Source organism: Gadus macrocephalus, chromosome 10 (genome assembly GCF_031168955.1).
Source record: "Gadus macrocephalus chromosome 10, ASM3116895v1".
Lineage (NCBI taxonomy): Eukaryota > Metazoa > Chordata > Actinopteri > Gadiformes > Gadidae > Gadus > Gadus macrocephalus.
The window spans coordinates 13,218,750-13,240,260 of NC_082391.1; the positions used below are offsets into that span (position 1 = coordinate 13,218,750).

The 21,511-nt window shown below is 47.1% G+C and overlaps 2 protein-coding genes across 4 annotated transcripts; both read left to right on the plus strand.

Annotated features, from left to right (window-relative positions):
* Positions 1 to 697: 697 nt before the first annotated feature.
* On the plus strand, positions 698 to 21,292 carry LOC132466516 (zinc finger protein Xfin-like). Its single transcript, XM_060063767.1, has 11 exons — positions 698 to 1,137; positions 1,489 to 3,042; positions 3,334 to 3,428; positions 3,552 to 3,618; positions 3,809 to 4,616; positions 8,643 to 9,327; positions 9,960 to 10,058; positions 12,651 to 12,948; positions 13,104 to 13,339; positions 13,468 to 13,531; positions 14,384 to 21,292. Exons 2-11 carry the CDS (start codon positions 2,736 to 2,738, stop codon positions 15,199 to 15,201), a joined length of 3,477 nt encoding a protein of 1,158 aa, XP_059919750.1. The 5' UTR covers positions 698 to 1,137; positions 1,489 to 2,735; the 3' UTR covers positions 15,202 to 21,292.
* LOC132465733 (zinc finger protein 252-like) lies at positions 4,630 to 11,613 on the plus strand. 3 transcript variants are annotated; one of them, XM_060062473.1, is made up of 4 exons: positions 4,630 to 6,611; positions 7,946 to 8,040; positions 8,172 to 8,232; positions 8,549 to 11,613. In XM_060062473.1, exons 1-4 carry the CDS (start codon positions 6,305 to 6,307, stop codon positions 9,343 to 9,345), a joined length of 1,260 nt encoding a protein of 419 aa, XP_059918456.1. In that variant the 5' UTR covers positions 4,630 to 6,304; the 3' UTR covers positions 9,346 to 11,613. The 3 variants fall into 3 exon arrangements, with proteins under 3 accessions (XP_059918456.1, XP_059918455.1, XP_059918457.1); XM_060062472.1 differs by having other exon boundaries at positions 8,166 to 8,232; positions 8,549 to 10,478; XM_060062474.1 differs by lacking the exons at positions 7,946 to 8,040; positions 8,172 to 8,232 and having other exon boundaries at positions 8,549 to 10,477.
* Positions 21,293 to 21,511: the final 219 nt, after the last annotated feature.

Here is a 21,511-nt window from a genome sequence, read left to right on the forward strand (position 1 = left end):
GTTGCTCAGAATATTGAGATGTGACGTACCCTACAGAATTAAGGTGGTAGAACCTTGGTCCTTAAACAAGTTTTTGAGCTTAGTAAAGTTCATGTAATAACTTATGTTTGATAGTATTACTAATTTTTATTCACTTGATCTTTGATTGATTAAGTAATGTTGGTTTTCTTAACCTGATAAATTAAAGGGATTTATGGTATCATAACACATTATTATTATTACATATATTTTCAAATGTATGTAATTACATGAACAAGTATGCAATGTATATTATACACTTGAATAAATAATAATCAAACACAGAGACAGTTATTTAGCAATATCTTAAGGAATAGTTAAATTAGATAGTCTTACAGTTACAACTGGCCCTTTCAGGGAAACCCATAATGCTTGTGTGGCCCGGGGTGAAAATGAGTTTGACACCCCTGAATCACGTGTGCAGTGCGTCTTCTGTCAACAACGTGCCATGCTTGATTGTAGTGAATAAATATTTTGCTACTGTAACTTACATATGCAAGTACTTTTATTTACGTGTCAACACTTGCTATATATTATTTCTAAATATAAATTATATAAAGTATACATTTATATACTCGATTTTCAATGAAAAAGGTATATGGAGGGGTTATTTGATGGGTTTTCATGCCAAAACAAAGACCCTGCCTGGGTTCAATTTTCGCCAGAATTACACGCGGCCGCCTTAACCATATAGTGCTGGGGGAAACACAGGCAATGTACTTTGACACAGGGCAACAGGATTGTTTTAGAGAGTGATCATGGGAAGATACAGGCAGCAAAGTTAAAAACTATAGGCCTACATTCAATGAGACGATTTGTGTACATGATTCTTAAAGGAAAACTTTCACATCGTGGGTTAATACAAAGGAAACAAAGTTGAGGGAGAGTGACCATCATTGAGAGTTTAGGATTGGCCAGGCGAGAGACCAATTTAAATCGCAATACACCGGGTGAAGTGAAGTGGACATGGCTGCAAGACGGTTAATGGAATCAACAGTACAGAGGTCAGTCGATTGGCCACAGTATCAGGTCCTATGGTTTTTGTGCTAATGGCATGCCAGTGTTTGGGAGCGATCGACGGCACCCTCATCGAAATAAAGCAGCGATCTAACAGGAAAGGTAAGCATTCCCTTCATGTGCAGGCTGTGACTAAGTTCCGATTCATGGATGTCTCGTTAAAATGGCATGGGAGTGTATACGATGCACACGTTTTTGCTATTTCAAAGCTTAGCTCATACTTCAAGACTGGCAAGATCCCTACTCTGAAAAAGAGGATTATGGATGACGAGGCCATACCAATTTTGCTTCTTGATGATGACACAGCCTACCCTCTGATGCCTTACTTGATGAAGAAATATTCCAGCGGTGGCTCCCAACCTCAAGAAAAATATTTTGGGCTATGCTTGTGTAGGGCACGCATGACTATTTACCATTTTTAATTTACCCTTGTCTCATTCTTCATTACTTTAGTGAGGACATAAAGCAGACTGTGGCTGAATACTGGGAACAATACATGATAACGACTTGCAGTCTCCTATACAACGCAACATCTACATCACAATGTAATGAGGGGGAGGGAAAGCGAGTGAGAAGGGTGCTAACGTTCCTTGACCCTTAAACAAGAGACTGGCCGAGAGTGAATTGTTTACTGATTGTCATTTTGAAGTGTTGTGAATAATGTATGTGATAAACAAAGGATGGCATTCACTTTCAGAGATCTGGCTTTTATTAAAAAAGTAACGTTTCTTAAATGTGCAGAATAAGTCCTCAGGAGAAAGACACGACAAACACACACTAACTATACAAGAAACACAATGGTGCAAACGTGCACCAAAGCACAGTGCAGTCACTCCACATCATCTGTCTGCAGCAATGCTCACATGAAAGCATGGTTTCAATCCCTGGGGAGCGTGTGGGTGTATGTGTGTAAGCATGCGGTGTTGTATGAAGATGGCGGGTACCCAATAGTTTAGCCTGGTTACCCTTGGGATTTCGAAGCAACTTTGATGTTAATCTGGGAATGTTAACCTGACAGTTAATGGGTCCTGGTGGGATCGGATGATATAAATCTTGTTGAAAGGATAAGTATAACCGATGGGCACACAAAGAGACAGACAGAGGGACTGCAAAGTTGATTACAGGTTGGCCACAATTTAGAGCTGCACTGCTATGTTATTTTCTAGTAATTACGGTAACATGAGTGGCGAAGTCACGCCTCTTCCGGTAGATCTCTCGGCTCCTCTTCACCGCGTTTTTCCAAGGGGAGGATAACAGCATCGATAGAGAAAACCTAACCCTATTATAAGTTGGGGCATGTGGAGACTTTCAGTTATGCCGATGGGGAGATTGTCGGTCTTGTCCACGCCAGTCGCAAGGAGCGTGACGTCACATTCATACGAGACGTGTAGTCTTTCTCATTGTGTTTTATCTACAGCCCTTAACTGAACAATTGCACAATAAACGGTCAGGCATGAAAAATTATCATTTAAATCAACAAACAACATATGTGTACTCCGGGGCATATAAAGACTGGGACCAGAAGATAATTACTTTCTCTCCATTGAAACCCATTCATATTTTTCGATCTCGACTCATAGGTCCCATGGGCTCTACCGGAAGGGGTGTGACTTCGCGGCTATTCCATTCTGGGGTAAATCGACAACACGGGGTCGTTTCATGTCAGTCTCTGTTACTTCTCGCAGGTAGTCGAGAAAAACATGTTAATAAACATGTCGACCAGCGGCTCCACTTTGGAACAACAGCTTTGCTCCATAATGGACGTACTTGCGAAAGCGGCCGTATCGGAAATTAGCCAACTGTTCTCGGAAGGCTCGACTACCCTTCGATTACAAATAACTCAGAGCCTGAAAGAAAACGAAGCGCTGAGGACGAGGATGAAGGTGATGAGGAGTGAGCTGTTTACTTTGCGGCTTCAAACGAGATCGAATGCATCGCGTGCGGCAAGTCGTTTCGCCCTGGCCCGAGCCAACATCTGCAAACCATGGACTAAACCACTGGGGAATGGTGAGTTGAGTCCCGACTGTGATAGGTGGAACACAGGACGGTACTTAGTGTTGGGGGTTCATTAAGCACGATCAATGTACTATGCATTGCTATATGTGTAGTAATAGGAAGTAGTAATATTAATAATAATCATGATTCATGATTAACAATTGATAATGAATAATAACATATCAGTAGTCCACCTCACAAAAAAGACCTGATCCAAATTGACGTTATACTCATTTACTGGACTTTGAATCCTCTTGGTCAAGAATGTAATGTATTATTCTTCATCATCAACCTCATCATCAGGTTTAAAGCACCTCAAGGACCACAAGGCGGATGGAAGTCCCCCTTCTCATTCATCATCCAAAAGTGTGGCTTCAACCAATACAACTCCATCAGAGGTAGGCACAGCACACCTATATAATCACACACCTTTATGATTCAATGTGTAAATGGGGATTGACAACTTTTCTGTGCAAATGCAAAAATATGTCTTATGTGTGTTTCCCTCTTAATGTGGAAAGCAGGAGACCCCAGACATAATTTTAATCAAAGATGAAGAGGATATCAATGGATGCAGTCCAACTGTTGGTGAGTTATAAATTGTTTAAGTGTTAACACACAATGGACATGTATAACTAATTTGGGAAGAAACATAGAGAGCAATAGGTGAACGAATTTTACTTTAGTAAGCCTGTGTAAAACCACCCATACACAAGCCATACCCATATGGAGAATATTGTATTCAACATTTGCTTTCTTTCTATTTTCCTCTCTGCAGAAGACTGCGATGCCTTTGGAGAATGCAGCACGCAGCGTGGCGCTACCTCGGAGAGTCTGCATGTGGACGCCCCTGGCTCCTCCCACATGTCCAGTCACGACGGGGAGCTGCGGATCCTGAGCGTCCACGGAAAAGGGGAGGGCCCACTGGCGGTGGACGCTAATGACACCCTCTTTACCGCGTCTGAACTGGAGGCCCTGAGCTCGCTGTCCCCGGACCACAGCATCACCCACGACAGCCTCCTCAGCTTCAACAGCGGCTCCAGTGAGAGGGCCCCGTCGCAGGGGACGCAGGACAGCAGGGGGGGTCCCGGTAGTGACGGCCAAGCAGAACGGCTCCAGTGCGTCCAGGCCGCCTCCCGGTCCCTGAAGAACGCCGCGCTAGAGGCCGGCGACAAGGGAAGGCGATTGGGCAACCTCGGTGCACCGTTCCCACTGCAGCACAACTTGTTGTTCCCGCAGGGAGTGGACAAGAGCCTGGACAGTGGCGAGCGGTTCTTAAGCCGCAAGGAGCTGGTCATGCACCGGGCCGGCCACAAGGAGGCGGGGCCTATCCTGTGTGCGTTGTGTGGCAAGTCGTTGGCTAACAAGGCAAAGCTGAGAATGCATATGCGCATCCACACAGGTGAAAGGCCGTACGGGTGCGTCCAGTGTGGGAAGCGCTTCACGCAGAGCGGTAGCCTGAAGATCCACCTGAGGACTCACTCTGGGGAGAAGCCCTGCGTGTGTCTGCAGTGCAACGCCCGCTTCAGCGACCCCAGCAGTCTTCGTCGCCACATGGTCAAGCACATTGGCAATGAGGTGATTTGACACGGGGCAACGGGATGCTTTGAATGACCCCTTTATCGCGTATGGGATCAAATGAATGCCTTTGGCTTTTTTCATCACAATAGCTGCGTTTCCTTCCCCCTGATTTCATGCGAATTTTGAAGTATCGAATCAGTAAACGCTGATGGAAATACCAAAATTCTCATAAAAATCCTTTAATTCTCCAAAAAAATTATCCGCTCTCTTGAAGTGGTTTTTGAGAAATGCGAAAGAGAGTAAATGTGCAAAATGGGAGATGGAAACACACTTTTCGAAACAGCTGTGACGTAGCGAACATTGAACACACAGGACTGACAACATCCTTCCGATTTCCGCATAACGACTGGCCATAGCAACCCTGCCGACATCAACTTGTAGCGTCAATATATATGTATTTTTAAGCGTGTGTATACATAGACACCCTATATCATTCATATATATATATATCATATATATATATATATATAGGATATCTATGTTTGCATATCCTTTAATTATACCGTGTCCATTAAATTGTCTGTTCAGCCTTCAAAACGAGCTGGTACATTGTAGAAATGCATTAAACTGTAAACAGACAACGTGGTTATATGCTAAAGACCCTGGAGTATCTGTGGTAAAAAGGCTGCAACGAATTTCGAATTATAAATATGAACAATGTATCCTTTAAATACGTCAATGGAAGAGATGGCCAATGTGAATAATAGATAGTACGTGTGGACCGCTGAAGAGGTAAAACTTTTCCTCGCTCTCATCGAAGAAAAAACATAACAGATATTTGAGATGGAAAACAACGCAATTCCACTCTATATCAGGACCTAAGAGAGGCTGTTATCAAAAGGATACGACAAGTCCTGGAATGTGTGTCGTTTTCCGCTCCAACCACTTGATGGAAATGCACCTAATTGAAATTTCTTTTTTGCACAATTTCTAAAGATTCGCTTCACCTTTCAGATGTAAACGTGACTTATGAAAGATGCTTTCCAACATTTCTATTTGTATCATTTTTCAGTTTTTTTTTCAAATAAATAATGTGTCATTATCGTTATGTTTATAATCCCAAATTGGCATCAAACTTAACTTGTGGAATAGGGTATTGCAAAGTTATGGAGGATTGTTTTAAATTATGGCACTGGGCAGATCCATTAGTTTTAAACTGCAACAGACACCCGCCTTCAAGTGAGTTAACGTTGGTCAGTTAGATCCAGACTCTCTGTGCAAATGAAATGAAGTACGAGAGTCTGGTAGTATTTTGTAGTTCTTACCTTGGATTGTATCACAAAAGAGTGAGTTTGAAATCCAAATGGGTTATAACACTATGGTTAACACGCCACAGTGGTATAACTTGTTGTAATTAACGATTTTTAAGTTATTTATTTTAAAAAGGTATATTTATTTTCACATGAAAATAAATATATCATTTATTGTTATTATTTTTTATCACTGGTCCGTTATTTTTCAGACCACTACTACTACTATATAATTTAATAACATGCTGGCCACAGCTCAATATTTATAATTACAGACACCGACTGATTAATTGACATACAGGTTTGTACAACAATGTTGTTTCAAGTAATTACGGTAACATACCGGAAGAGGCCATTGTGGGTATTTCGTTCGGGGGTTAACTGTCATCACAGGGCTCAGTTTAATCGGTTTCTACAACAGCTCGCAAGTGGTCGAGTAAAATATGGCAATAAACATGTCGCCGTGCGACTCAACTTTGGAAGAACAGCTTTCGTCCATAATGGACGTACTTGCAAAAGCGGCTGTATCTGAAATTTGCCAACTATTCTCGGAAGGCTCGACAACCCTTCGCATACAAATAACTCAGAGCCTGAAAGAAAACGAAGCGCTTAGGACGAGGATGAAGGTGATGAGGAGTGAGCTGTTTTCTTTGCGGCTTCAAACAAGATCAAATGGATCGCGTGCGGCAAGTCGTTTCGCCCTGGCTCGAGCCAACATCTGCAAATCACGGACTAAATCACTGGGAAATGGTGAGTTGATCTCCGGCTGTAATAGTTGGAAAGTGTTCAGAGGTCTTTAAAGACCCTCACTGTACTATTAATTATTACTTTAGTTATAATTAAGTGAAGTGGCATGCGAGTCACAATTCTGGTGGGGTGGGGGGGGGGGGGGGGTCCTTCCCTAGGAATACATGGAAATAATTACGCAATTTTATGTATATATTCAAAGACCTAAAACTTACACAACATCAGTTTTGTAGCTCAGTAATCTCCCACTTTATATTAGGGTAAATAGTGTATTTATTTTCTTTTGAGATTTTCGTGTGAATTATTTGTGCTGTTATGCTTATCGCACTTATTGCCTCACTTATACACTGCTGCTATTTTTTTATGAAAAAAAGAGAAGCCTTGTCTGCTTCACCCAAAACTTTGAAGGGGCATGATTTCAATCTCACTTTGAAAACATTATCATTCCTATCATCCTGTTCATGTCGTTGATGTGATAGACACCCAGACTAGTATATGGAAATGCAAATGTAAGTTGGATAATTGTATTTTTATTCAAAACTTCACTAAAATAACATATACATATCTGGAAAACGATAATGCTATTGCATTATACATTCACAACTTTACATGGTCATTTTAATATAGTCCCCTAGGCTTCCATTTGCTTTACACATATCAGCAACTGCTTGACTATCATCCTCCCTTAATTTGTTTGAAACTTCAAAATGGTCAAATGGGAGACGGAACCAATCCTCAATTAAATCTACATATATTTCCATGAAGGAAAAATAGCCTATCCCTTTCAAATCTCACCCGAGATGACCTATCTCTTGCTGTAGCACTATTAACCTCCTGAAAGAGGACAGGGCTGGGGCTTCCTGAACAATGACATTTTCCTCTGCATCTTCACCTGAAAATATCTGGTTAAAGGGTTTTGTTAACTTTAACCAGTGATAGTGGTGGTAAACACGCCTCACTAACATAAGATTCACACAGCTCTCATTTGGCATATTAAATAGGATACTATGCTACAAGTCACCAAGTGAGTCAGAAGGCTGAAAAACAGGATTAAGGTACGGCTACTAACTTCAGCTGGTAACCAGGGCAGTTTCTTTCTATATGCAGACGGTGCTGTTGCATTGGGCCCCCAAAGACACAAGGGGGCCCCCAAGCTTCCATTTCAATTTTTACAATCAACATTTTGTAAAAAATGTATTCGCATGGAAGATGTTATTGTGCAAATTCAGATCATCATTTTAAAATGCTAGGGTCGAATTGAGAGACGATATGCCAATTTCTTGCACTTCAAGTGCTCTTGGTCCAGAATCTAATGTATTCTTTATCATCATTATCAGACCTTAAGCCCCAGATGGACCACAAGGAGGTTGCAAATTCCCCTTCTCATTCACCATCAATAAGTGAGGATTCCTCTGTTACAACTCAAGCAGAGGTAGGCACAACACTCATAGAAAGCAAACACCTTTTATGATTACTATTGTTGTTCATGGGGATTGCCAATTATCTGCTTAAATGCAAGAATATGTCTTGTGTGTGTTTCCCTCTTTATGTGGAAAGCCGCAGAACGCAGACATCATTTTAATCAAGGATGAAGAGGATATTGGTGGAGGCATGCCCGCTTTAGGTAAGTAATAACCATTGGAGCAAGCGAAGAAAAAGTATCAACTGAGAATATACTTGATTATTCCTGCGCTAAAAAGCCTGGACCTCTTTTAAAAAAGCATCATGACCAGAGCCCTGCTAAAACACAAGTATACCTCGGAGTTGTGGAGATTGAATGTTCTCCCCGTGTTGACGTGAGTTTCTTCACACACCAAAAGCCAACCGTGTTAGGTTACTCCTGCCGATGCCCTTGACCTAGGCACTAGGCGCCCGGTAGCCCTGGTTTTGGTCCTCGGGCACTTGTGCAATTTCACTGTCTTTGTTTTTCCTCTCTGCAGAAGACTGCGATGCCTTTGGAGACCGCAGCAGGCAGGGCGGCGCCACCTCGGAGAGTCTGCATGTGGACGCCCCTGGCTCCTCCCACATGTCCAGTCACGACAGTGACCTGCGAATCCTGAGCGTCCACGGAAAAGGGGAGGGCCCACTCGCGGTGGACGCTAATGACAACCTCTTTACGGCCTCCGAACTGGAGGCCCTGAGCTCGCTGTCCCCGGACCACAGTATCACCCACGACAGCCTCCTCAGCTTCACCAGCGGCCCCAGTGAGAGGGCCCCTTCGCAGGGGACGCAGGACAGCAGGGGGGGTCCCGGTAGAGACGGCCAAGTAGAACGGCTCCAGCACTTCCTGGCCGCCTCCCGGTCCCTGAAGCACGCTGCGCTGGCGGCCGGAGACAAGGAAAGGCAACCGGGCCAGCTCAGCACACAGTTCCCGCTTCAGCCCAACTTGGTGTTCCCTCAGGGCGTGGCCAAGAGTCTAGAAGGCTGCGGGCGGTTTGTCCGCCGCGATGAGCTGGTCATGCACCGGGTCCACCACAAGGGGACAATGCCCATCCCCTGTGCCTTGTGCGGCAAGGTGTTGGCCAGCAAGGCCAAGCTGACCATGCACATGCGCATCCACACGGGCGAGAAGCCGTACGGGTGCATCGAGTGTGGGAAGCACTTCACGCAGGGAGGCAACCTGAAGATCCACCTGAGGACTCACTCCGGGGAGAAGCCCTGCAAATGTCAGCAGTGCAACGCTAGCTTCAGCGACCCCAGCAGTCTGCGTCGCCACATGGTCAAGCACACGGGCTAAGGGGTGCTTTAACACGTAGCAACCGGACAATCGCATTGACAGCTTTCTTGTGTATGTGATCAATGATTGCTTTAGTTTTGTATTTCAGATACTTTCCAAGTTTTGGACTTTTATTATTTTATATATTATTTTTATTATTATGCTATTTGAATTATATTATTTAATTTTGTTTGTTTTTATAGATTGAGATACTAGTTTCTGTCCAATATTTGTAATGGTTTATTCCCCCTGAATACTATATTATTATTTATAAATATATATTATTTTGATATTGCAGTCTCATTTATCGCAAGGCCTGACATAAATTCACCTTCCCTGTATGCAGTCATGATTGAGTAATAATTTTCATAGTTGGTTGATCCACTAATGGTCAGTGGTGGGGATGCACGATATATCGGACCTACATCGGTATCGCCGATATTCGCTCTGTTGACTGATAACGGACTTTCTGCGAGTCGGTCAGCAGTTGCGGAGCTAGGGGGTGGCCGGGACCACCCTAGACCGAAACCCGGCCACCCTATTGGCCACCCTTGTTGTGTTTGCATTTTTTGTGTTGCATTTTTGCAGACTTGATACATTTATGTCTAACTCTTATGTCCATATTCGGTGAACAGATGCCCTCTGATATTGTGGAACTCACAAAGATCATTGAACCATTCAAAGAGGTATTCCACGAGCTGTTCAGGTTTATCAAAGGGACTATTGCCATACCTGTGAGTATAGCTACCTGTGAACGAAAAAACAAACAAAAGCCCTAGAATATGGTGATTTTGTGAATCGCTTTGCTACAAACCACAATAATCGCAGAATACGGCTGTTGTAAGATTAATGCCAAGTTAATGTATTTTGTATATGTTAGAGGCAGGGATTCAAGAGTTAACAAAATAATGTTTTTGAAATTGTGTAATTTTTTATTTTCTGATAAATGCACTCCATTTTAACTTTTTACTTTTACAGGGTTAGATCAGAATGTTAAGTTAGTGTTTTTTTTTAAACAGACCTGAAAACCTGAGACCAACCTGCACTTGGTGTCTTAGAATCTGAGTTAAATCTATGCACACTAGGCCACACTAGATGCCATATCATATCACTGCTCTGTAAGGTGACCTTGGGTGTCTTGAAAGGCGCCTCTAAATTAAATGTATTATTATTATTATCCTATTTAGATTTATGTGCCACACGGAAATTACCTCTGGTCTCACCCTGGCCACCCCACTGAAATTGTTCTAGCTCCGCCACTATCGTTCTGGTCAGCAACCTTTTCAACATGCAGTGCCAGTTTGACATTTTCTCGTTAATGAGTATGCCTTAAGCAACAATATATTAAAACATTTCCAGAAGCCCTGGAATTGTATTATTTCCATATAGTCCACAATCATGCATCAACATTTTAAATGATTTTTTTGTTATATTTGCAACATGGGCTTACAAATTGTAATTACATATGTCCAATCTTAAAACACCACTTTCAGAAACTCATTCAAAAACATATTTGCACTGTGAGAAACGTAAAAAAACAAGAATATGAGAATCTTGGAACCATCCGCATCAATATCTTTAAGACATGTACAGCTTTGCAAAACCATGTGAAGGCGATGCATACAGGCCACTTGCAACAATATTTTAAATAGTTTCTTGTCTGTCTATTACTCATTACATAGGTCTACAAACTATTAATTGGTCCCATTTCAGAACCCTGCTTTTAGTTACTCATTTAAACATATTTGCACTGGGAAATGCCCAAAACAGAATAATATATATTTTTTAAGTGTGCCAATGATTATGCTGCCACGTGCCAGTGGTGGCACGCGTGCCTACGGTTGCCGACCCCTTCAGATAGATAACTGTTGGCTTGTGATGCTAAAAACTGCCCAACCAAAGCTGCCCGGACACGGACAGAGATCCACTGACCATGCCGTCGGTGTCCCTGGTCGTGACGTCGATGTGTCTCGGAAAAGGCAGTTGGTCCAGAAAAGAGCGCGACCAAACAACGCGCGACCTGGGTTCCCAGCTGACTGGAACGTTCACGAGGTCGTTTGTGGAGACTGGCATTGGCAAACACATCGAATTTTACACCTGTTTCTGTAACCAATAAATATAATTTACTCAGGGAAGACAGCAGTGGACTATCTATCCAGATTTAAGTAACAATTGCTGGACTGCAACGCATACTGGAAAACCATAAAACAGAATACTGTAATATAGCGTATATATATAATTCATATTGTAATCACATAGCAATGCAATTATATTTAGAATAACCCTTAGTAAGAATATTAAAAAAAAATTTTTGGTTGTTTGAACAAAACAACGAACTTTCTGTTCAGAACAAATTCACCTGATGAGATAACGCGTCCTCTTCATCCTCTTTTTCTCAGTCCATGAAACCTATGAAATACCGAACGGCCTTCTATCTCAGTCCATTAAAACCAACATAAGCGAAAACACCAAGCTGTCTTCTTATTAAAAAAATAGAATAGTTTTTAGCAATAAAGAAATTAATAAAGTAAAGGGTTGGCCAGCAAAAACAAGATTATAGAGCTCTATATGAGTTTAATGGTTGAGGTGTTTTTGCCTGCATTTCTCTGGGACGTCCAGATGATGGCGACGGCTCCTTACGAGACACTGAGAAAAGCAACTCCTGGAAACAGCTGCAGTTTCTCTCATCGACGGTCATTCATTCGGCTAAATTCAGTCTTCTTGTAGATAAACGTTGCTGACCGGCTTCCAGCTTGTCACCAAAAGCAAACATAGTAATTTGTACTGTAAATATTACACTTTATATACTTTTGACAAGCAAACACATCACCATGGAAACCATAACACACACCTTAAATCAGCAGTCTTGAAACTGCGTAACATAAGGTGGTCACTTAAACACACACACCAACAGTGATTATACAGGAAAACATTAGCTGACTGAAATACAGCTGGGTTAGAAAACCACAACGATTTGGTGTTCACAGCCCCTTTATGTGCGAAAGGTTTATCTACAACTCTGATGGATGCACACACACACACACACACACACACACACACACACACACACACACACACACACACACACACACACACACACACACACACACACACACACACACACACACACACATCGATGGGTAGACTGATATGTCAATATTTCCATCGAGCTGTACTACAGTGTTGTTTTCTAGTAATTACGGTAGCATGCCGGAAGAGGCCATTTTGCGTGTTACGTCCTGGGGTAAATCCACATCACAGGGTTCAGTTTGATGTCAGTTTCTGTTACTGTCACATCAACAGTGGTCGAGTGAAATATGCCAATAAACATGTCGCCGAGCGGCTCCACTTTGGAAGAACAGCTTTCGTCCATAATGGACGTACTTGCGAAAGCGGCCGTATCTGAAATTAGCCAACTGTTCTCGGAAGGCTCGACTACCCTTCGCCTACAAATAACTCAGAGCCTGAAAGAAAACGAAGCGCTGAGGACGAGGATGAAGGTGATGAGGAGTGAGCTGTTTTCTATGCGGCTTCAAACGAGATCAAATGCATCGCGTGCGGCAAGTCGTTTCGCCCTGGCTCGAGCCAACATCTGCAAACCACGGACTAAATCACTGGGAAATGGTGAGTTGAGTAATAGTTGGAAAACAAGACAGTCCAAGTGTTCAGGGGGGTCTTTAAGCACGCTCACTGTATTAATAATTACTATGTGTAGTAAAATTAATAATAATAACCATGATTCATCCTGCATAATTAATAATGATGAATAACAGCAATAGGCAACCTCACAACACATGACTTATCTGAATGGACGAGATGCCCGTTTCCTGCACCTTGTTGTTCTTCATCATCATCATCATCATCATCATCATCATCATCATCATCATCATCATCATCATCATTATCGTCATCGTCTTCAGGTTTAAAGCCCCAGATGGACCATAAGGCGTTTGGATATCCCCCTTCTCATTCACCATCCAAAACTGAAGCTTCGTCTGTTGCAACTCAAGCAGAGGTAGGCACAGCACACACCTATATAATCACACACCTTTATGATTCACTGTGTCTTAAATGGGGATTTACAACTTTTCTGTGCAAATGCAAAAATATGTCTTATGTGTGTTTCCCTCTTAATGAGGAAAGCAGGAGACCCCAGACATCATTTTAATCAAAGATGAAGAGGATATTGGTGGAGGCAGGCCAACAGGTGAATACATGTATGAGTGGTTCGGTAATATCAGGGTGTTAGATATGGTCTATATAACTGTTGTCTATATATCTCCACATCACTGGTGATTGGTGATGTATTTGGCAAACTTTATCAATTGTGATTTTGTCGGTAATGCAGTCCCTTATTGCTTCTCGACTGGTACCTTTGGAATTAAATTGTCATATTGTACAGGGGGCCTATATTTATTGATGCATTTTTTCTATATATTTTCACTTCAAACTGCTTTTCATTCTTCAAATATTGAATTGGACATTTTAGTTGACACAAATATACTTAACCCGCTAACTCAACAGAAGCCCCATAGCATATATCTCTGAATTATCTGCGTCAGCCTCTCACCAAGTTAACACAGTCTGAACGGGAGCACATTTGAATAAAAGATCCACTGTTCAAAAAGAAACTAGGTAAATTGTTAAAATATCTTAAACCTTATCTTCAACTTATTAAAGATAAAGTTAGTTGGTGGGCAAGAATATAAATATCATAAATTACATTTATGATATTTATTTAAATAACATCTGCAGTAGTAAAAACAATATAAGCTATTTAAAAAACACTGTAGGCTTCCCCTGTGGATGTGCTTGGGTTTGTGTGTACCTTTGCCTCAGGGAAGTCATAAACTAGGAAAGAAAAAAATAGCTTAACAGGCCTTTGTACAAGTTTAACTCACAATGGACATGCGCAACTAGTTGAGGACCATACAAAAGAGTCACACCAATACCACAATCAGTGAGACTTGTACAGTTACTCCCAAAGTAAACATTCTATCCCTATGTGCTAATAATGAAACAATTACCTATACCTATACTTTGTTTTGTCTCTCTGCAGAAGACTGTGATGCATTTGGAGACCGCAGCACACAGCGCAGCGCCACCTCGGAGAGTCTGCATGTGGACGCCCCTAGCTCCTCCCACATGGCCAGTCACAACAGGGACCTGCGGATCCTGAGCGTCCACGGACAAGGGGAGGGCCCACTGGCGGTGGACGCTAATGATACCCTCTTTACCGCGTCCGAACTGGAGGCCCTGAGCTCGCTGTCCCCGGACCACAGCATCACACACGACAGCCTCCTCAGCTTCAACAGCGGCCCCAGTGAGAGGGCCCCTTCGCAGGGGACGCAGGACAGCAGGGGGGGTCCCGGTAGAGACGGCCAAGCTGAACGGCTCCAGCGCCTCCAGGCTGCCTCACTGTCCCTCAAGCACGCCGCGCTAGAGGCCGGCGACAAGGGAAGGCGACCGGGCCACTTCGGCGCACAGTTCCCGCTGCTGCACAACCTTGTGACCCCACAGGGAGTGGCCAAGAGCCTGGACTGCAGCTTCTGCGGGGAACGCTTTGTCAACCGCGAGGAGCTGATCGTGCACCGGGCCGGACACACCGGGGAGCCGCCCATCCCATGTGCCCTGTGCGGCAAGTCCTTCGCCAACAAGGCCACGCTAAACATCCACATGCGCATCCACACCGGAGAGAAGCCGTATGTCTGCGTCCAGTGTGGGAAGCGCTTCACTCAGAACGGCAGCCTTAAGATCCACCTGAGGACTCACTCGGGGGAGAAGCCTTACGTGTGTCTGCAGTGCACAGCCAGCTTCAACAACCCCAGCAATCTGCGTCGCCACATGGTCACACACACGGGCAACGGGGTGCTTTGACACCGGGCAACAAGGAATACCTAAGACCATTACCTTTGTCAACACTCATTGACTTTACAGGTTACTTGTGGAATAGACTATTTCCAAGTTCCACTTTATAGATGATGATTATTTTTATTCTAGATGCTTTAACTTATATGCCAAATATTTTTTTGTTTTTACCTTCTGTACGCTATTTTTTTATGACACCGGACAATTCGATATTCTAGTTCTTACCTTGTATTGTATCTAAATGGCAATAATGATTGAGAAGTACTTTTTTCTGTTGGTTAATCAACTAAGATTCAATGAAAAGCCTGTAGCCCTGTTGTCAACATTGGGGGGGACCAAATATGGCAGGGGTTATGGAGACTGCCTGACAGCAAAATTTGAAAACAAATTTCCTGCAATTCAATAATAAGTAATCCTTACTTTAAACAAAGCTAGCGAGTGGAATAAGCTCAGAATAGATGGACTGTCAGCTAGCTAATGTATGCTAGCGTTCTGATGGAATTTAGCATAACATTGAGAGAGGATAACGCAGAGTTACGTATGTAACTCCGGTTCTATGAATCCTGGATGACCGCCAGAGGCGGTGCATTAAGCACTGGATTTATCCGTCTCGCGCATGCGCAGTTCGAGTACCTATACCAACAAGGTCACATGTGACCCTCGTGACACCGGATTGGCTATATAGCCCGGTGTCGACAGAGGATCTGTTCTCAGGATCTTCTCGCGAACCACGAGACTTCTGAGTGACCTGTAACTCTGGCGGTCATCCAGGATTCATTTCATCCTTACTGACCTCCAGAGGCGGTGCATTAAGCACTGGATGGCCAATACCAACAACGTCACGAAGAATCAAAGCGCTCACCTACTGACCAGAGACAGCAGAGCTTGGCATCAGGACCACGCCCATTGGATGGGGAGTGACAACGTTGACCCGGTAGAACCTGGAGAATGTGCTAGGCGACGCCCATGACGCCGCGGCACAGATGGTCCCCAGGGGCACCCCTCTCAGGGCAGCCCATGATGTTGAGACGCTCCTGGTTGAGTGAAACCTCACCCTGGATGGCGAGGGGCGGCCACTGGCCCCGTAGGCGTGCGATATGGTCTCCACAATCCAGTGGGACAGCCTCTGCTTTGTTAAAGCACGACCCCTGTTAGGGCCACCATGGCAAACAAAAAGCTGCTCCGACTGGCGAATACCGGCGGTAGCAGAAATATAACCCCTAAGGGCCCGCACCGGGCACAGCAGCTCAGACCCACCCTCCCCAGATTGGGGGTCAAAGCGTGCTAACTGGATGGGCTGGTTAAGGTGATTGCGTGGAAGCACCTTTGGCAGGAACGCAACATTCGGCCATAGAGTGACACCCGAGCCATCAGAGTTCCACCACAGGCATGTATCACTCACTGATAGGGCATGCAACTCCCCGACCCGCTAGGCAGAGGTTATGGCGAGTAAAAAGGCAGCCTTCATGGACAGCCACTTCAACCCACCTTGACCCAAAGGCTCGAAGGGAGGCGATGACAAGGCTTCCAGCACCAGCGGCAGGTCCCATGCTGGAGACCTCATGGCTGTAGGGGGACGCAGCCTCAAAGCCCCTCTAAGAAAGAGGGACACTAATCTGTGGCACCCTACCGTGGCGCTGTCAACCCTATCATGTAGGGAGGAGATAGCAGCGACATAGACCCTCAAGGTAGAGTGCGACCGGCCACTATCCAGGAGGAACTGCAGAAATTCCAGCACGGTGGTCACAGCGCAGTGCACTGGATCCACGGCCCTAGCCGCACACCAGTTGGAGAACAGCTTCCACTTGTTTCCGTACTGCAACCTGGTCGACGGTGCCCTGGCACTCATGACGGTACCCCTGACAGCCGCAGTGCACTCCCTCAGCAGTGGGTCGGGCCCTGCAGTGGCCAAGCCCAGAGCTGTAGGCGAGAGGGGTCGGGATCTGCCAGATCTGACCCCCCAGCTGGGACAGGAGATCCCTCCTGTCGGGGAGGCGCCATGGCGAGCTGCAGCAGAGCCTGAGCAGCAGTGGATACCAGAGCCTCCCCGGCCAAAAGGGGGCCACCAGAAGGGGCCGGTGGCCCTGCAAAAGGACCCTCTGGAGTGTTTGTAGAACCAGAGGCAATGGTGGGTACGCATAAAGAGGCCTGTCCGGCCAATCGTGCGCCAGCGCGTCCTGCCCTAAAGGGCTGGACGCTTCTGCCCAGGAGAACCAGAGGGGGCAATGCGCCGACTCCTCTGAGGCAAAGAGGTCCACCTCTGCCCTGCCGAAGAGGCCCCACATTGACTCCACCACCTCGGGGTGAAGCCGCCATTCCCCCGGTGGAGGCTTCCGTCGGGAGAGGAAGTCTGCCGCCCGATTCTGGGCCCCCGGCAAATAGATTTCCCGTAGGCTTGCCAGACGAGGAGCCCAAGTCCACAGGCTCTGGGATACCCGGAGAAGCCGTGCCGACCTGGTGCCCCCCTGGTGGTTCACCTGGGAAACCATGGCCATGTTGTCCGACCGGACCAGGACATGCCGGCCTGTCAAATGGGGCAGAAAGCTGGCTAGTGCCAGCTGCACAGCCCGGAGTTCCAGCACATTGATGTGTTGTGCCACGTCCCTGCGCAGTCCTGCCCTGCCACACTGCGCCCCATCCCTAGAGGCAGGCGTCGGTTGTCACCAACTCCCGGCGTGCCGGAATTGCGCCCATGGGCACGCCTGCCTCCAGATACGCTCTTTCTCCATGGAGCCAGAGAGACAAAACACTGCAGGGTCACCTTGACCCTCCTCTGCCTGTGCCACTTGGCATCTAGGTGCAGGCTGTTCAGCCACATTTGGAGTGGGTGCAGGGACAGTAAGCCCAGAGGCACCACAGCTGAAGCAGCTGCCAGCTTTCCCAAAAGCTGAAGAAACTGAATAAAAAGCAGCCTCCTGCCGGCTCTGAAGAGGGGAAGGAGGCAGAGGATGTCGTTCACCCGTCGAGGTGAAAGGTAGGCCTTCATGGCGACCGAGTCCAGGACCAACCCCAGATAGGTAACCCGTTGGGAAGGGTCCAGGCAACTCTTTGTTTGGTTCACCGTCAAGCCCAGCCGGGCGACGTGCGACAGCAGGCGGGCCGTGTCCTGGGCCACCTGGGACCTGGAGGGCGCACAGACCAGCCAGTCGTCCAGATACGGCAGGACCTTCATGCCCTGCGTCTGCAGGGGTGCGAGGGCTGCCGCCACAACCCTGGTAAAAACCCTCGGGGAGAGGGAAAGCCCGAAGGGAAGTACCCTGAACTGGTAATGCCTGCCCCGATAGGCAAACCTCAGGAACCGCCTGTGGTGTGGCGCAACCGGCACATGAAAATAGGCGTCCTTCAGGTCTATGGTCGTGAACCACTCCCCCCTGGCAACTACCCTCAGGGTATCCGCCGAGGTGAGCATGTGGAATGGTAAAACTTTTAAAAACATGTTCAGGCCCCTTAGGTCTAGAATGGGCCGGAATCCGCCGTCTTTCTTGGGTACCAGAAAGTACGCCGAATAGAACCCCCCGGGTTGTAACTGAGGGTCCACTGGCTCGATCGCACCCTTGGCCAGGAGGGCGGATAGCTCCTGGGCCGAAGGCCTGGGGCCGGCGTCGGAACTGTAATTCGTACCCCCGGGTTAAGGTGGAAACCACCCAGGGGTCTATAGTACAGGCAGCCCAGTAACTGATCTGCTGCTGGGAAAAACAGCAGACGACCGGCCCCGTGGTCCTAGCGCCTGGCCCCCCGGCCTCTGTCGGCTCTGGAGGGGTACCGGTGAGGCTCCGCAGCCCGAGGCTGCCCAGGCGATGGGCGGGCGGGGGCGCGAAAGCTATCAGCGGGCTTCTGGGCGGGCCGCCGAGACCTACGTAAGCCCTCATCTCTCGCTGGGTAAGAGCGTGGCTGGTAGCGGCCCCGGGGGGCAGCCGGGGGGGCTCTAGGCCTGCCAGGAGCGGACACACTCCTGTGAAGACCCGACAGCTGCAGGTTGGTTTGCCTAGCTTGGGCAGCTCGCTCCAGCGTCTCCAGGGCAGCTGACCCAAACAGCTCCCCCGCTACCACTGGCACGGCTCTGAGGGCCTTCCTGCATGCCTCCATCAGGGGCGACTGAGCCAACCAAACCTGGTGGCGAGTCTGGACCAGGGTGGACATAACACGCCCCAATTCCCTGGACATGAGGGCAAAGGCCTGTAGGGACTCATCGCTCAGGTCCTGCGTAGACGGCTCAACTGCAGCTTGTTGCAGCGAGGTCGAGAGCGCCAGCATTAGGTGGGAGAGGGAGTTGCCAATCCGCCCCATACGCGCTGCTGCGTCATAGGCCTTCGAGAGCAGGTCGTCTGTGACCCTGCACTGGGGCCGAGGACACCTGGCATCCGGCCGCAAAGCCTGATCGGGGGTTAAAATGAGGGAGGCAATGGCGGGCTCAACGGGTGGCATGCGACCCAGCCCATACTGCGCTGGATCCCGCATGGCAGCCAAGGCCCGAGCACTGGAAGAAGACGGGGGAGAGCCTTGGCATCCGTTCCAGCAGACGTGTAGCTCCTTTAAATACTCCTCCGAAGGAGTGACAGAGAAAGGGGCTGTGGCAGGGCTGCGCCTGAAAAAGGCGCTAGGCTGAGCCAAGTCTGCCTGAGGAGCATCGAGCCCCAGGCGAGCCAGGGCCGTACGGATGACGGCCCCGATGGGGTTACCCTCTGTGCTGTGCCCAGAGCTCTGAGCAGAGGAGCGGGAGGCCTCCCCAAAAGCGTTCGAGGCTTCCTCCCCCGTGACACCCTCACTGAAGAGGTTAGCCGATGCCGCCAGCGACAGGACATCGTCCGTGCCCGGCACATCCCCCAAGGAAGGGTCAGGCTGGATGCCAGCCACCGCGCCTCCTGCCCCAGGTTGCAGGGTCAGGAGGAGTTCCTGTATCCTCACCATGTCGGACGACAAGCGATCCACCTTGGATGCTAGCTCGTCCCTAGCCCTTTTCCTGGGGGGGGGCCCTGCTCTACCCCGACGCCAAGAACGGCCGGGCTGAGCCGGAGGAAGTGGCGCCATTGATGGAAGGTCGACGGCTGTCGGATGTTCCACCGCTGCGAGCCTAGCCAGCCTGAGTGCCAAGGGCATGGAGCCGCAGTTCATACAGGCCCTCTCGGTAAGGCCCTCCCTCAAATGCTCGAAGCCGAGGCAAGAGGGGCAGCGATCATGGCCATCGTCGGGCTCAAGGAGGGCCACACAGGCGCCACACACATGAGCCATCAGCAGAACTCTGCGAGAGGGAGCACTGCCTTCACCAGTAAGCTACTAACTTGAGAAAAGCCAAGAAAGTGTTACCGGGAGAGGACGCGAGAGCACAGTCTTCACCAGCAAGTGACTGAAAATAATTACACTCAAATATACAGCAGTGTTACCGGGAGAGGATGCGAGAGCGCTGCCTTCACCGGTAAGTGACCGAAAGAAATACGCAACAGTGTTACAAACACGCTGCCTCACCCACAAGGTAGGTTAGCGCTGTACAATGTAGCCAGTAGTGAAAATAATCCCAGCAGTGTTGCCGGGAGAGGACGCGAGAGCGCTGCCTTTACCGGTAAATGACTGAACGATTATCTATATATTTTTCTAACAAAAGTGTTACTAAACAAAACTTGGAAGCTTCTACTCAAAGGAAGCCTTTCCGCGCTGTACAGACAAACAGCCCCTGGAGGACGAGTTCACCCGTTGCTCCGACCCTTGGTCGCGAGGCTGCACACAGTCTGGGGCGCGATCCTTTCCAAAAAGCGAATACGCTATCCGCAAGCGGTACTACTACATGCGTCTTTGCGAGAAGATGAAAGGAACAGATCCTCTGTCGACACCGGGCTATATAGCTAATCCGGTGTCACGAGGGTCACATGTGACCTTGTTGGTATAGGTACTCGAATTGCGCATGCGCGAGACGGATAAATCCAGTGCTTAATGCACCGCCTCTGGCGGTCAGTAAGGATGAAATAGAACCCTTCATACATCGACAGTTATATAGGCTAATTCAGTGGTTTTCAACCTTTGACTTTAGCTGTACCACTAAATTGTCATCAAGACCTTTCGCGGACCACCTCATGTGTAAAGGGTAATAAATGGATAAGAAAATGGATCATTCAGCGACTGTTCAAAGACTTCCAGCGCCCCGTTTATACACAATTATTACTGCTAGAAGACCATGGCCAGTGAGAAACAGTGGAAAGATAAAGTCAGCGATGCTGCTTATGCTCCCAGTGTGTTTATTTAGCAAACCCAGAAAAACACAAAACATAAATGGGAGACATTATAATGGAAAAATATGAGGGAATGCACAAAAGTGTACACTAAGTTT

Coding starts and splice junctions, on each gene's coding strand:
- LOC132465733 (XM_060062472.1), top strand. CDS start 6,305: ATGGCAATAAACATGTCGCCGTGCGACTCAACTTTGGAAGAACAGCTT. Junction 6,612..7,945: donor GACTAAATCACTGGGAAATG/GTGAGTTGATCT, acceptor CATCATTATCAG/ACCTTAAGCCCCAGATGGAC. Junction 8,041..8,165: donor CTGTTACAACTCAAGCAGAG/GTAGGCACAACA, acceptor TTATGTGGAAAG/CCGCAGAACGCAGACATCAT.
- LOC132466516 (XM_060063767.1), top strand. CDS start 2,736: ATGTTAATAAACATGTCGACCAGCGGCTCCACTTTGGAACAACAGCTT. Junction 4,617..8,642: donor ATTGGCAATGAGGTGATTTG/ACACGGGGCAAC, acceptor CCACATGTCCAG/TCACGACAGTGACCTGCGAA. Junction 9,328..9,959: donor GCAGTCTGCGTCGCCACATG/GTCAAGCACACG, acceptor TTCGGTGAACAG/ATGCCCTCTGATATTGTGGA.